Raw genomic sequence first — 12966 nt, 5'->3', positions numbered from 1 at the left:
AAAGTGCAGTTTTCTGGAGGGTCATGTGATTACCTAGTGTGCAAATCTTTCTAGGTAATAGATATCACAGTCCAGCTTTTACTGCTTGACCACTAGTTAACACACATTTTGTGTGTTAGTCTCATACAGTAGAACCTGATGAGCATCTCCAGATGGGTCTGGAATAAAAATGCACCTAATTTTTCTGTAAGCAGCTGGTGATTTGGGTTCCCAATTTGAAGGGCTCTGATTTAGGAAGTGCTGTACACCAACCTCAGAATCAGGCCCCATTAAAGTTCCACCCCAGATAGTGGAGATGTCTGAAATCCCTAGTCACAAAGTAACAAATAGGCAAACATGGAAGCTGTGGCAGGCTAAGCATTTCTGTAAATCTCACCCCTCATCCATGAGTCTGATTCTCGTTTACACTGAAGCTGTTACACTGTTTTGTCAGTGGAACAGAGCCTTAAAACTAGTAGAAATTGCACCTTTCCTCTCTTGAACATTCCTTTTCACTACTAGAATGGTATAAGTTGGTCTTATTGTAAATGAGCATCATGGCCTGGGTAAAATCCTGGTGCCTAAACACCCTCTGATTTCACTTCAGCCAGGGCTTTATCCCAAGTTTCTAAATTGAATCCTCTGGTTTCTGAGACCTCTTAGAGAACTGGCTCTATTCTGTCTGCATCATACATGGTGTATGTGTACTCACTAAGTTTGCCTCTGAGGTACCATTTTAATTGGACTTCAAGGATGCTGACACCCTGTATTTTTAGTGAGAAACAATGTTTTGCACAAGACCCTCCTTGACTGTAGTCTTAATTTCTGAAGTGTGTGTATATGTGCGTGGCTTTTTTCCATGCAAGTACAAAGTGGTAGTATTTGTAAGTATGTTGACATGAATAATGAACTTATTTCCTTGGATTTTGTTAAAACCCATTCTGAATTTGTTGAGCGCCTCCATCAGTGAGGCATAGTGGGTATCAAAAAGCTGCCAGAGTATGAAAATATGGAAAGAGTGGAAGAGATTTTTAAAATGGAGGGATCTTGGAAAATCTGTTATACAGTTTATTTACTTAATGTTAAGAATCAAAGTATGTTGTTTGTAAATAGTTGCAGTAAATATAATTGTTTTTCAGCCTAATGCATCTTCTAATACCAACCCTTTTTCACATGAAATACCCTGTTGAACCACTGAAAGCAGCTTCCCCATTTAATCTTGCTGAAAAACCAAAGACTGTACAGCTGCTTTTGGACTTTATGTTGGATGTTCTACTTATGCCTTATGGGTAAGTAAGGGGCAATTTCACCTTAACTGTGCAGTGCTCAGAGTTCTTTGTGTATGATATATGTTTCTAAGTGCACCCAAGAAGACATTTTAAAAGCACGCCCCTTTATCTCCTGATCCAGCACAAGGTACCTAATTTAAGCATGTGAGTAATACCATCCCTATTCAGCAAAACATTTGAGTATGTGCTTTAATGTTTTATTGAATCTGGGCCTTGCAAAACACCCAGTGAGTTCTGTTGGTTTCAAAACCAAGCCCTTACATGTGTTGTTTTTTTTGTAAGTGCAAAAGTTTTTAAATAGACTAAACATCAGTCTGTGTATAACTCCCCCTCCATATCTCCTTTCTGTGCTCAGTCCTGCAGTCCTGAGCACTCTCAATTTCCCTTCAGTTACTGCACACTTAAATCTCACATTTCAAGGGATTGGTGCCTTAGTGACAAGGGAGATGGTGTAATCTTGATTAATGGCTTGTACTGGTGTGAGCATCAACTTAGAGAGCAAGTTTGTGCACAGTAATTATTTACAGTGTAATTGGGATTTATTGATCCCTGCTCGTCTCCTTCCTCTGTGTGCATAGATTTCATACGCCACTTCCCATTGTCTAGTTTGTGTGTTTGGCAAATATTTATTGTTCAGGAAGCATTCATTTTTAAGGAAATTATTGTAAAAGCAAACCTTTTGTTCTTTCTTTTCATGAGAGTCACTGAATTTCGAGGCAAAGGCACCTAAATGAGTTAGGAGAGAAAATCCTTTTATGTTTCAGTAAGATTCTTGTTCCTAATGCACTGTGCTGTTTTTGAAAATCCCATCCAAAGAGATCTGGCCAAAATTTTCAGGGTTTTTTGGATGTTTCACTTGAGGCAACTGAAAGAGAAAGTTTCTTAACCTAAGATGTCCTGTTTGTGATACTCTGTACTTCTGCCAGAACTGCATTTGCTGAGCTGAGGATTGAATCTGAACTCTCAGCCCAGTAGTCTGTTGCATAGCTGCACGATATTTGTCTCCTTAAATTTTAGTGTGGGCTAGCTTCTGGAAGATTCTAGTTCACAGAAAGGCTTAACATTGCAACATCCAAATAGATGTTTAATCTCTGTCTGCACTGGAAAACACTTTAGACTGGGGGGCAAACATTTGTCTGCATTGCTGAGAATGTTTGTTGCCTCTGTGGCCCTCATGCTGATTGTGTAGATGCTAGAACATGGGTGTCAAACTCCTTGGGCATGGGGCCAACTACATATATGGATTTTTCCCTAAGAGAAGAAATGTATAGGCTCCAGTTAATTTTGGAGTACAGTAATTGGCCAGGAGTTGCAGTGGGTGTCAAGCTCACTGATGTAAATAGTAGAGCTGCGCAAAAAGGCTGTTTCGTTTTGGATTTGGCCATTTTGGAGGATAGTGATTCATTTTGGTGTTTTGGATCAGTGTTCTGTTTCAATTCCGTCAAATCTGTTTCAAAGTTTTGATGCTGATTCGGCTTGGTCAGGGAGAGGCAGGCTGCCCGGCTGCAGGTTTTCCTGTGGTTCCTCCAGTTGTGCCTGCCTCTGCCCAGGTAGGGGGAGCCGTAGGAAAAGTCCCCATGCTGTCCTGCCCAGCCCCAGCCCCCACCAGGTCCCCAGCCCCCCAGAACTTAAGAAGCCCGCATTCATCGGCTCTGGCAGCAGTGATCAGAGCCTCTGAGGGCTCGTGACAGAGCCCCCTCATGCAGTGGGGGACATCGGGAATCGCCCCTCCAGCCTGGCACCCGTGCAGCAGCTGTCCCATGGTGCGGGTGCAGTGTGGCTTAGCAGGGTGCTGCACGCTGTCTGGGAGCTGGGGTGGCTCCAGCAGTTAGCTGGAGCCTGGCACCACTGAGCCCATGACCCCAGCCTCCAGACAGTGCCCTGCCAAGGTGCACTGCACCTGCACCATGGGGCAGCTACCGCATGGGTACCAGGCAATCCCTGCTACCCCACACTGCCCCGCGCTGTGTGGTGGTGCTCTGCCATGAGCCCTTGGAGGCCCTGATCACTGTTGCTGCAGCTGGTAAGTGTGGGGCTTTTTGTTTGTTTGTTTTTAAGTGCCAGGAAGCTGGGGTTGGGCAAAGCAGCTATGGGGGCTTCTCCCATGGCTCCTCTGGCTGTGTCTGCTTCTTCCCCAGCGGGGGGAGCTGCAGGGGAATCCCCCATTGCTGCCCTGCCTGGCCCCAGCCTCCCAGCACCTTAAAAGGAGGGCTGTGGGGTTGTGCCGGACTCTTCTGGAGGGGTGCCTCTGAAACATCCAGAACGTTTTGGATGGTTCCGTTTTGTTTCGGAGATGTTTTGGGGGCTTCCATTTTAGTTTCGGATTTGGTGTTTCGGGCACCGAGACGGGCCAAAACACGTCCAAAACGAAACAACTGCTGAAATTTCACATAGCCCTAGTAAATAGTGATACTCTGCTGTGTTAAAGACAGTATTATGAATGATTAAAACAAAATTGAAAATTGTGCAGAGTTATATTTATTTGGCTTATTCCACTTCCTCATTATAAACACCCCACTTCATTTGACAGGCTGGTTTTGTAAATCTAGTCAAGTTCCTTTCTTTCCCTTTAGATATGTATTGAATGAATCCCAGAGTCGGCAAAATGTGCCATCATCACAGGGCTCTTCATCAAGTAGCACTGGAGGTTCTGGGATCCCTCAGCCTCCTCCAGGGATGAGCTTTTATGCAGCCAAACGAGTAATTGGAGATAGCCCATGGACACCTGAACAGCTGGAACAGGTACTGCAAATTGCTTAACCAGTACAGGAGTATAATATTTCAGTTGCAATGAAATGACTTAAGGGTAGCTGAGCCACCTATGTTATAGTGAAAGCACGGGTGGAAGAAAATGCAGAATTGATTTTAAAAAAGATGTCTTACCCAGATTGTATATAAAGAACATGTCTGAGATCTTTGTCACTCTCTGCATGCATTTTACTTCCAAAGATGCACTTGATAATTGTGAAGTTTTTTAAATAAGTAATGGTGCAGGGCTATAGTGCTGCAATTATTGTTCTGTCAACAATTTTCAGAACTTGCTGGAAAACATTCAACTAAATCCTATCTTTGCCCAAGTGTCTTGGTCTTAGAGGAAACTTGAGCAACTTTAGTACTGGTTTCTTAGGCTAAAAACAGATGTTGCCTTTGTACCACCATTAAAAAAATTATGGCAACACAGAACCCAAACAGAGTCGTCCGTGCCCCTTGTTGTGCCACAAATGTCCAAAATAATGGCTGCAACAGCAGGTAGTATAAATTTGTGCCTGTTTTTTGTGGTGGACATCTGTTTGCTTTATGGTGGGATAGCACAGATAGTCCAGAATTACCTGTACTCTAATACCTTGGGCAGGCACTCCTGGGGCTTGAGGTGCCTGATCCTGTGCATGCTATGAATTCCCTTGCAGGGATATTCCTGGGGTGCACAGGATTGGCCCCAGGAGCACCTGCCTGGGTTCCCCTGCTTGCAGAGGTGTGCCCTGGGAATTCTTGGGTGTGTGTATTACGCTGCTGTTCCCTGACTTGTGCACTTCCTGCAAATGGGGAAAACCCAGGGTCGCTTTTGGGTTCCCCTGTTTTCAGATGCACATGCCCCAAGTAAGTTGCCTCAGTTGTAGTTGTCCTGCAGAATCAGGCCACTGAAGCCTCTGGAGCAACAGGGGACCAACTCTGTGGATCAACAGGTGAGGTCTGTGTTGCCCAGCGAAGCAGATCAGCTGTACCAGGACACATCCCAAAGTTTGCTTATAGCCTTTGAGACCTGGAAAGATGAACTTCCAAGAGGGGTGTGTATTCTGAGGAGGTTGAAGATGTTTTAATTTTTTCTTTACAAAAATCTCAGCTGTAAACCTTGACATTTATAGAGCGTGTATTTTCTGGTTCGTAATTTTAATATCATCTTCTTCTGTGTTGCTGAGCAGTGTAAGCTGGGGATAGTCAAGTTCATTGAAGCTGAGCAGGTACCTGAGCTTGAAGCTGTTATACACCTGGTTGTAGCTTCCAGTGACACACGACACAGTGTTGCAACTGCAGCGGACCTTGAACTGAAAAGCAAGCAAAGGTAATGGCTTAGTTTTAGAAAACCTGCCACTGGTATTATTAGTATTGATAGTCACAATTAGTGTAATAGGCCAAAATATTATACTCCAGCAGTGGACTGTAAATTCCTCCCTGGGAAGCTTTGTAGTTGTCTTAGGTTAGTTCACTCTAAAACCTTTAGGGTGCATCTACATGGCATGGTGCCATGTCATGGAGGGATAACTGTCCTAGCTCTAAGAGCAGACTAAGGGCAGATCTGGCTAAGGTACCAGAAGCAGTACTGCTGTATTAGCATGGCACTCTATCTGGGTGCATGGGCCTGGGTGGAGCACTTTGCTAATGACATTATAATTTAGTTTGGTGCCAGAACTAGCTGGAGTTTCTCTGCTCACCATTGCATTGTGCCATGGAGATGTACTCTTAGCAGCACAGTTTAGAATTCTGCAGGCTGTGGTAGCTTGATTTATCAAAAAGGAAGGCCATACTATTTGACAGCTGGTGGGATAAATCCACATTTTCTGTCACTTCAGTATCATGCTGGACAGCAGCATCAGCAACTTTCATGTTTAACCCTGGTGCCCTCCACAGTGACTGACTATGTCCTACCCGACTAATGTCACCTGGAAATGATACCCCTGGAGGGACCATCTGTGATTCAGCATTAGCCTAATGATAATTGCTGCTGGTGCTGTTTGCTGAGTCACTTGCTGCGCAAAGACTGCACACCTCCCTCATAGGAGGCAGACTGGCTTTCAGGCAGCATTATGATTGAGATGTACAGAAATAGACAGACTTCATTATTACTGGAGTTGGATAGACAGGCTTAGCTGAATTCTGTACTTGTGAAATTGCAGGTCTGTTAGTGCTGGTTTGAGTTAATCATACCAGAAATACACAATTTGAAGTCTCTGCACAGCTTTGTCAGTGCACCTCAGCTGTTGGCCAGGATGATTATTTTTGATTAATTAAAGTAATCTGGTTGAAGGAATTACTCCATGCAGTAAGGTCTGGTTAAATGGTCTCCTTATGGTGGTATAGTGTTCCTTAGGAACTCGTTCTGCATAGATCAGTTGTTTGAACAAATCCTGTTATGTATGTAGTTACTAGATGTCCTGCATGTTGTATGCAGAATTCTGTCACCTGCATGCTTAGTAACACTCCCAGGCCTTTTTTTGCTTTTTTGGCTGCTGACAGTGCCATTCAAAGGATAATGTAAGACAGAGTCAGAAACCTATGGCCCACAGGCCCAGATCCAGCCCACCAAACAATTTAATTTGACTTGCAAAGCCTGGATATTGGCAGCATTTCAGTGGTAAGGCATTTCAGTGGAGTTTCTGTAGTGATCAACGGTGGATAGGTCACATGCACGTTAGCACTAATTTGGTGCTGGGGAGAAGCAACAGCAGTGAAAGCCGAGTCAGAAACATTGGCATGACTTGGACCAAGTTGCATTATTTCAGCCCGCTACTCTTAAAAAGTTTGCCAACCCCAAATGTAAGACATTAAGGTGAATGGTCCTCTGTCATTGATTCAAACCCAGCTGAGGTCTATAGTGAAAAAAGTTGTCTTGATCAGCTGTTGGTCTGGTTGTCCATGTGAAATTTTATTTAGATTTTAAAACCATTTCCCATCTTAGACAGCCTAATATTGTTAAAATCAGTGCCATGGTTGACGGGCTCATTAGTCGTCTCATCTAATACCCCCAAAAATGGCCTTGGATCTAAAAGGATCTTCTTTCTATAGGTAGGTATAATGGAAGGGCAGTGTTGGGAAGCTTATGCAGCCTGATGCCCATGCAGTGTCTCTGCTGTGGTTACACTAAAGTCTGTGTTTGCCCAGAACAGTCACTCAGGCATCTTTTCACTGGCACTGATTTTACGTGCACCACTTCGGTGCCTGGATGTGAGGATTGATGGAGATGCACCAGTATATCAGTTGCACATCAGATTGACACCTATAAATTTAAAGGTGTCAATCTGAAATTTAAGATTAGCATTGATTGGCTTTTTTTGGCTGGTGTAGCCAATTAATGTCACCAATAAATGCAGTATACCTTCTAGCTGGGGCCCCCAAATGCTGCATGCATGTGGCCAGGAATTCAGCTGGGCAGCATGGAGAGAAGTACCCTATGTCTGTGGAGAGGAAGGGGTGTGTGTGGGGGCAAATTGAGGCCCCCATGGTGAGGGAGGGAGTGGGACAGGGGCTGGGGGTACTGACTCGCCAGGCCAGTGTTTGGGACCAGGGGCAGGGAGCAGGACTGAGCTGCGGGCAGCGTGTCCAAGGGGTGGCTCCCCACTGCTATGTGTACCTCCCAAGGGAGGCATGTGGGGGCATGTGCTCCCTCAGGTTTGTGCACGGGGCAGATGCGGGCTGCCAACTCCTGGCTTGGGGCTCTCCACTCTGTTGCCTTTCCCTAAAGAGCCCCACACCAGCCGCATGTCCCCTGTCCACCTGGCAGCAGTGGGGGCAGCAAGTTGTGCCTCCTGATGCCAGGTGGATGGGGTACGCGACCAACATGGGGCTGCTAAAGGAAAGAATGTAGAGCAGAGAGCCCTGAGCCCACAGTGGGCAGCCTGCATCCACCCACTCAGCTCTGCTCCAGTTAAAAGCGTCTCCACACTTTAAAAATGGTGGCAGCAGCGCTTGAACTGAAGCTCATTTGACAAGCTTTATTTTAAGTGCCTCCACCACCATCATTTCTAAGTGTTGGGATTCTGATCCCCTGGACTAGTCGCCCACAGCTCTGTCCCACTCCCCGCCCTGGTCCCAGGTCCCATTCACTGTCCTGGCAGCACCCCCAGTTGCAGCCTCTCCCTCCCTCACTGTGGGGGCCTCAGTCTGCACCCCCCATGCCCCTTCCCTCTCCCATGCCCCTTCCCCTCCACAGACTTACCTGCAGGGAGCTGCTCTCCATGCTGCTTGGTTGCATTCCTATAAATCGGTTATCAGATTAGTATCACCTGATATGGCTGGTTAATAATCGGCTATTAGTATTGGCCAAGAAAATCTTTATTGATGTGCCCCTAGTGTTTGATGTTAATGCTTTATTAAATGACTACGAGTTCTGTTGAGAATGTGACAGAATGTTGTGCAAAATGTGTACACACACACACACACACGCACAACTTTTTTTTTTTTAAATTTAAAGCTGTAATTTTTAACACATTGCTTTAAAATTCTTTAGCTTAATTGACTGGAATAATCCCACCATCATCAACAAAATGTACAAAGTGTATCTTGGGGATATTCCACTGAAGACCAAGGAGGTAAGTCTTGTTTGCAGAGATGTACTGTTGCTTAAGGTTCTGATTTTATTTGCCTTAGTCTATTTGTCAGGAAAAGTACCATTAAAGCCATTCTGAATCATACCATTAAGGACTACCTTGCAGATCCACCATTCTTTCAAGAGACCTTGAATGGCATTGAACAGATGAAGAATAATAAAGCATGTGGTCTTGATGGAATGCCCACTAAAATGTATAAACATTGTGGAAAAAAGCTCTCTTACCAAGTACATGCTGCTGTTCTGAAAATCTGGAAACATGATTAGATTTCCAGTGTTTTGAGAGATGCCAAAATTGTAACCACATTCACGAATGGAAATAGATTGGATTTCAGCAATTATCAGAACATTGCACTCATGTCCACAACTGGGAAGATCCTCACCTGCATTCTCCTCAATAGTCACTCTCCGCACTGTGGAGATTCTACCCAAGACCCATTGTGGCTTTTAGACCACTCAAGGGTACAATAGACATGATCTTTGTTGCTAGATAGCTTCAGGAGAAGTGCTGTGCGTAACAGTGAGTTCAGTACATCGCCTTCATTGACCTGATTAAGGCCATTGATTCAATCAACAGAGAGGACCTGTAGAAGATCCCGATGAGATTTTGATACCTGCCAAAATCTGTTACCATCGTCAGACTTCATGACAACTTGACAGCAACCACCCTAAGCAGTGGCTTGGAAATGACTCCATTAGAATTGGAGTCAAGTAAGGATTTGTGATTGCACAAAATTTTTTCTATCTGTATTGCAGTTATTACTCATCTTATGGCTGATTAGACTTCCATCTCAAGTGAACATCAAGTTTTGCATGGCTTGGAATCTCTTTAACATCAACCAGTCACGTTCCAAATCCAAGATATAACCAATACCTTCGTTACTGATTTTTCAATATGCTGACGATTGCATCATGTGCCCACCTAATTGAAGAAGTCTAGGTCATTCTTGACTGGAAATGCTTGGACTCACTGTCAACTTAGCAAAAACCAAGATGCTTTACAAACCTTCCCCAAACCAACCAACTGTTCCCTACCATATTACAATTAGAGGGCAGTCCTTGGAGAACGTTGAGCATTTCCATTACCTGCGTAGTCACCTTACCGAAGAAGTAAACATAGCTGACTATATTCAATGCTGAATAAAATTTCCCAGTGCTGCCTTTAAACCTCTCTGAAATAGTGTTTTGATGGGATATCCTGACATCAGGACCCAAACCAAACTTCTCATCTACCAGTCTGTGTCATCCCTACCTTGTTGGTATAGGAGTGAAGCCTGGATGAGATACTGGAAACACCTGAAAGTCTTGGCATGTTACCATCAGCAATGTCTTCGGAAAATCCTCCACATCAATTGAAAGGACAGCAAAACAACTGCCAGCTTTCTGGCTCAAGCAAATGCCACCAGCATCAAAGTCACGCTTATATAACACCAGGTTTGTTGGACAGGACATATCATAAGGATGCCTGACAACGAGCTTGCAAAATGAGTCCTGTGCTCCCAACCCGCCAATGGTTGCTGCTCTAGAGGTGAACAAAAGAAGAGGTTCAAGGACAGCTTGAGACCCAGTTTGAAGAAATGCAATATTAACATCAATACCTGGGCGTCTGAAGCACTGAATCATCCCCAATGGCGTTGTGATGTACAAGGCATTGATTGTTTCAAGTAAACTTGCCTTACTATGGAGATGGATAGACAAGAGAGACAGAGGGAAAGAGCTGTGACCCAACATCACCAGGATTCGCTCCTTTCTTCTGGAACTATTTGCTATGTCTGCATTTGAACTTGCAGATCTTGGACTGGCATCTTAAGTCAGTTCTGACTTTGTCAATATCTTTCCTATTTATTTGAAGGCTGTCATCCTTGCATGAAGGGACTGCTACTACTGCCATTGATGTGTTCTCTCTCTCTCTCTCTCTCTCTCTCTCTCTCTCTCTCAAGTATGAAGTTTTAAATTATTAACACTGGTTATTAACCAAACTAGTAGCAGCTGTGTTCAGAGATGTGTTCTGTTAATCATAGAAAATGAGGGTTGGAAGGGATCTTAGGGGTCATCTAGTCCAACTCCTTGGTCAAGGCAGGACCAGCCCCAACTAGATCATCTTGGCCAAGGCTTTATCTAGATGGGTCTTAAAAACCTCCAAGGATGGAGAGTTCACAGTCTCTCTGGGTAACCTGTTCCAGTGCTTCATCACCCTCCTAGTGAAATTTTTTTTCCTAATTAATATTCAACCTAAATTTCCCTTGCTTCTGCTTGAGACCATTGCTCCTTGTTCTGTCATGTGCCACCACTGGGAACAGTTTAGCTCCATCCTCTTTGGAGCACCCCTGTCAGGGAGTTGAAGGCTGCTGTTAAATCCCCCCCTCAGTTTTATCTTCTGTAGACTATATAAAGCCAGCTCCCTCAGCCTCTCCTCAGAAGTCATGTGCCCCAGTCCTCTAACCATTTTTGTTGTCCTCTGCAGGACTCTCTCTAATTTAAATATCCATATTCTTTCTGTAATGGGGGGCCCAAAACACACGTTGTTCCTTAAACATGTCTGTTACTTGACAGGGAGCTGTTCTGAAACCAGAACTGAAACGAGAACCAGTTAGCACCCGGGTTAAATTAAAGATCGTTCCTCATCTTCTGCGTTCCAGGCAAGCTGCAGAAACATTTCCAGCTAATATTCAGGTACTGTCTTTGCTCTAAAGCCACTATTTATAACCCATGCACCATTGCCATATTTACCTGAATCCAAGACAAGGTTGAATGGCGGGGTAGGAAATGAATGGGGGAATTTAAAAACCCTCATCTTGGGTTTGAATGCTGACCCAGGGCAGGCAGTTGCTACAGCTCTGGCCCCAGAACTGGAAGCACTGTCTGCCCAAAGCCAGGGCAGGGGCAGCTCTTGCTGGAGGGAGAGTGCTGGGGAGACTGTGTAGTGTGGGAGTGTGGCAGAGCTGCTAAGATTCCAGCTCTAGCCCTAACCCAGGTCTGAGGCTGCAGCCACTGCCTGCTCAAGACCAAGGCAAGTGCTGCTGGTGTTGTTGATGCTTGGCCAGGCCAGAGCCAGATCTAGTGTATGCTCTGTGCCCCTGGCCGGAGCTGGACTAGAGCCACCATATGGGATAAGTGGCCTGGGAGGAAAGGAAAGGCAAGTGGTTGAGGCAGAGGAGCAAGCACGGGGTGATGGGGGCACATGATGTAGGGGGTAGACACTGGGGAGGAGCAAGTGGCTGGTGAGGGAGGGCAGACAGGGCAAGAGGTGGAGGTCTCCTTTCCCCTGTACAGTGGTGGAGGGGATGAATTTAAGATGATCTTCCAATAATTACCATATTTATTCAAATATAAGACAAGGCTTTCCCCCAGCCAGCATGGGGAAGAAAGCTCCTCATCTTAACATTCACATACGAGGAAACTTCATTAAATACTTTGTCAATCATTAAACTGCCGCCAAAAGCAGCATGGGCTCAGTAATGGAAGCCGACTGATTAAATACAGCCAACACTGAGCATGACTGTAAAACACATGGCCCATTTTGGGCAAAAATTCATCACTCACACAGTTGAGCTGTGCCTTTCTTTCCCATTTTCAATGATTCCTGTTTCTTCACCCGCCTTAAAGTATCTGGCAAACATTACCGAACGGGGCTCCAGACATTTACTGTCTGTTGCTCCCTTTCAGCCTATTGCATATGGTTAGTGTGTCTCCACCCTTTGTGAAGTAGAGCTGGACCAGGTTGCCCTGCACTTCATCTGCATACAAATCTTTAGAGTAGCATTTCCCAACCTTTTTCACTCTGTGGCACACTTACATGGCCTCTCACGGCACACCGACCAAGGGTTGGGGGGGCGAACGAGCAGCCAAATGCCATGGAGCAGCGGGGTGGTTTGGGTGGCAAACGACTGAATGCTGCAGGCTGGCGAGGTGGGGGTAGCAAGCAGCAGGAAGCGGATGGTACAGTGTTTGAATCACTGACTGGAGCCATGTCCCCTGTCTGTCTGTCTGCAGCAGCAGCAGGCAGGGGGCGTGGCTCCAGCCCAAAATGTCACAGCATACCGGTAGAGAAATCCTGCTAGAACTCGTGACAAGAACACTTTTGTTCCAGTCATGAGTGAGGGGCTGACTAGCACGTGGATCTTTGGTGTGGGCTATCTGGTGTATGCACACATACTGAGCAGTCCTGAGCTGTGGGGTCACCATGGCTTGAAACACTGTTGACTATGGTGGGGCCCAAGCCAATGAACTATATAGTAAGTCATGAGCTCTCTGGCTTTGGACTAACATTATGCATAGCTTGTACTATGTATAAGTAAGTACAAAAGTGCTGCTTAAATGTGTGTTTGTGGACTACCTGTGCTAAAACTTGCAGCAGTCTAAAAAAAAAAAAAAAAA

General features: G+C 45.2%; 1 protein-coding gene across 1 annotated transcript in view; it reads left to right on the top strand.

Moving 5' to 3' along the window:
• Nucleotides 1-12966, top strand: part of KIAA0368 (KIAA0368 ortholog) — a 100491-nt gene that overhangs the window by 31639 nt on the left and 55886 nt on the right. Inside the window, exons 4-8 of the mRNA XM_019517047.1 lie at nt 1119-1268; nt 3842-4010; nt 5189-5328; nt 8491-8572; nt 11143-11262. Coding sequence (XP_019372592.1) covers nt 1119-1268; nt 3842-4010; nt 5189-5328; nt 8491-8572; nt 11143-11262 — 661 coding nt within the window. The remainder of the gene's footprint in view (nt 1-1118; nt 1269-3841; nt 4011-5188; nt 5329-8490; nt 8573-11142; nt 11263-12966) is intronic.

The sequence above is a fragment of the Gavialis gangeticus genome, unplaced genomic scaffold, assembly GCF_001723915.1.
Source record: "Gavialis gangeticus isolate Ggan-Ray unplaced genomic scaffold, GavGan_comp1, whole genome shotgun sequence".
In the NCBI taxonomy this organism is placed as follows: Eukaryota; Metazoa; Chordata; order Crocodylia; family Gavialidae; genus Gavialis; species Gavialis gangeticus.
This window is presented reverse-complemented; position numbering and strand designations above follow the sequence as displayed.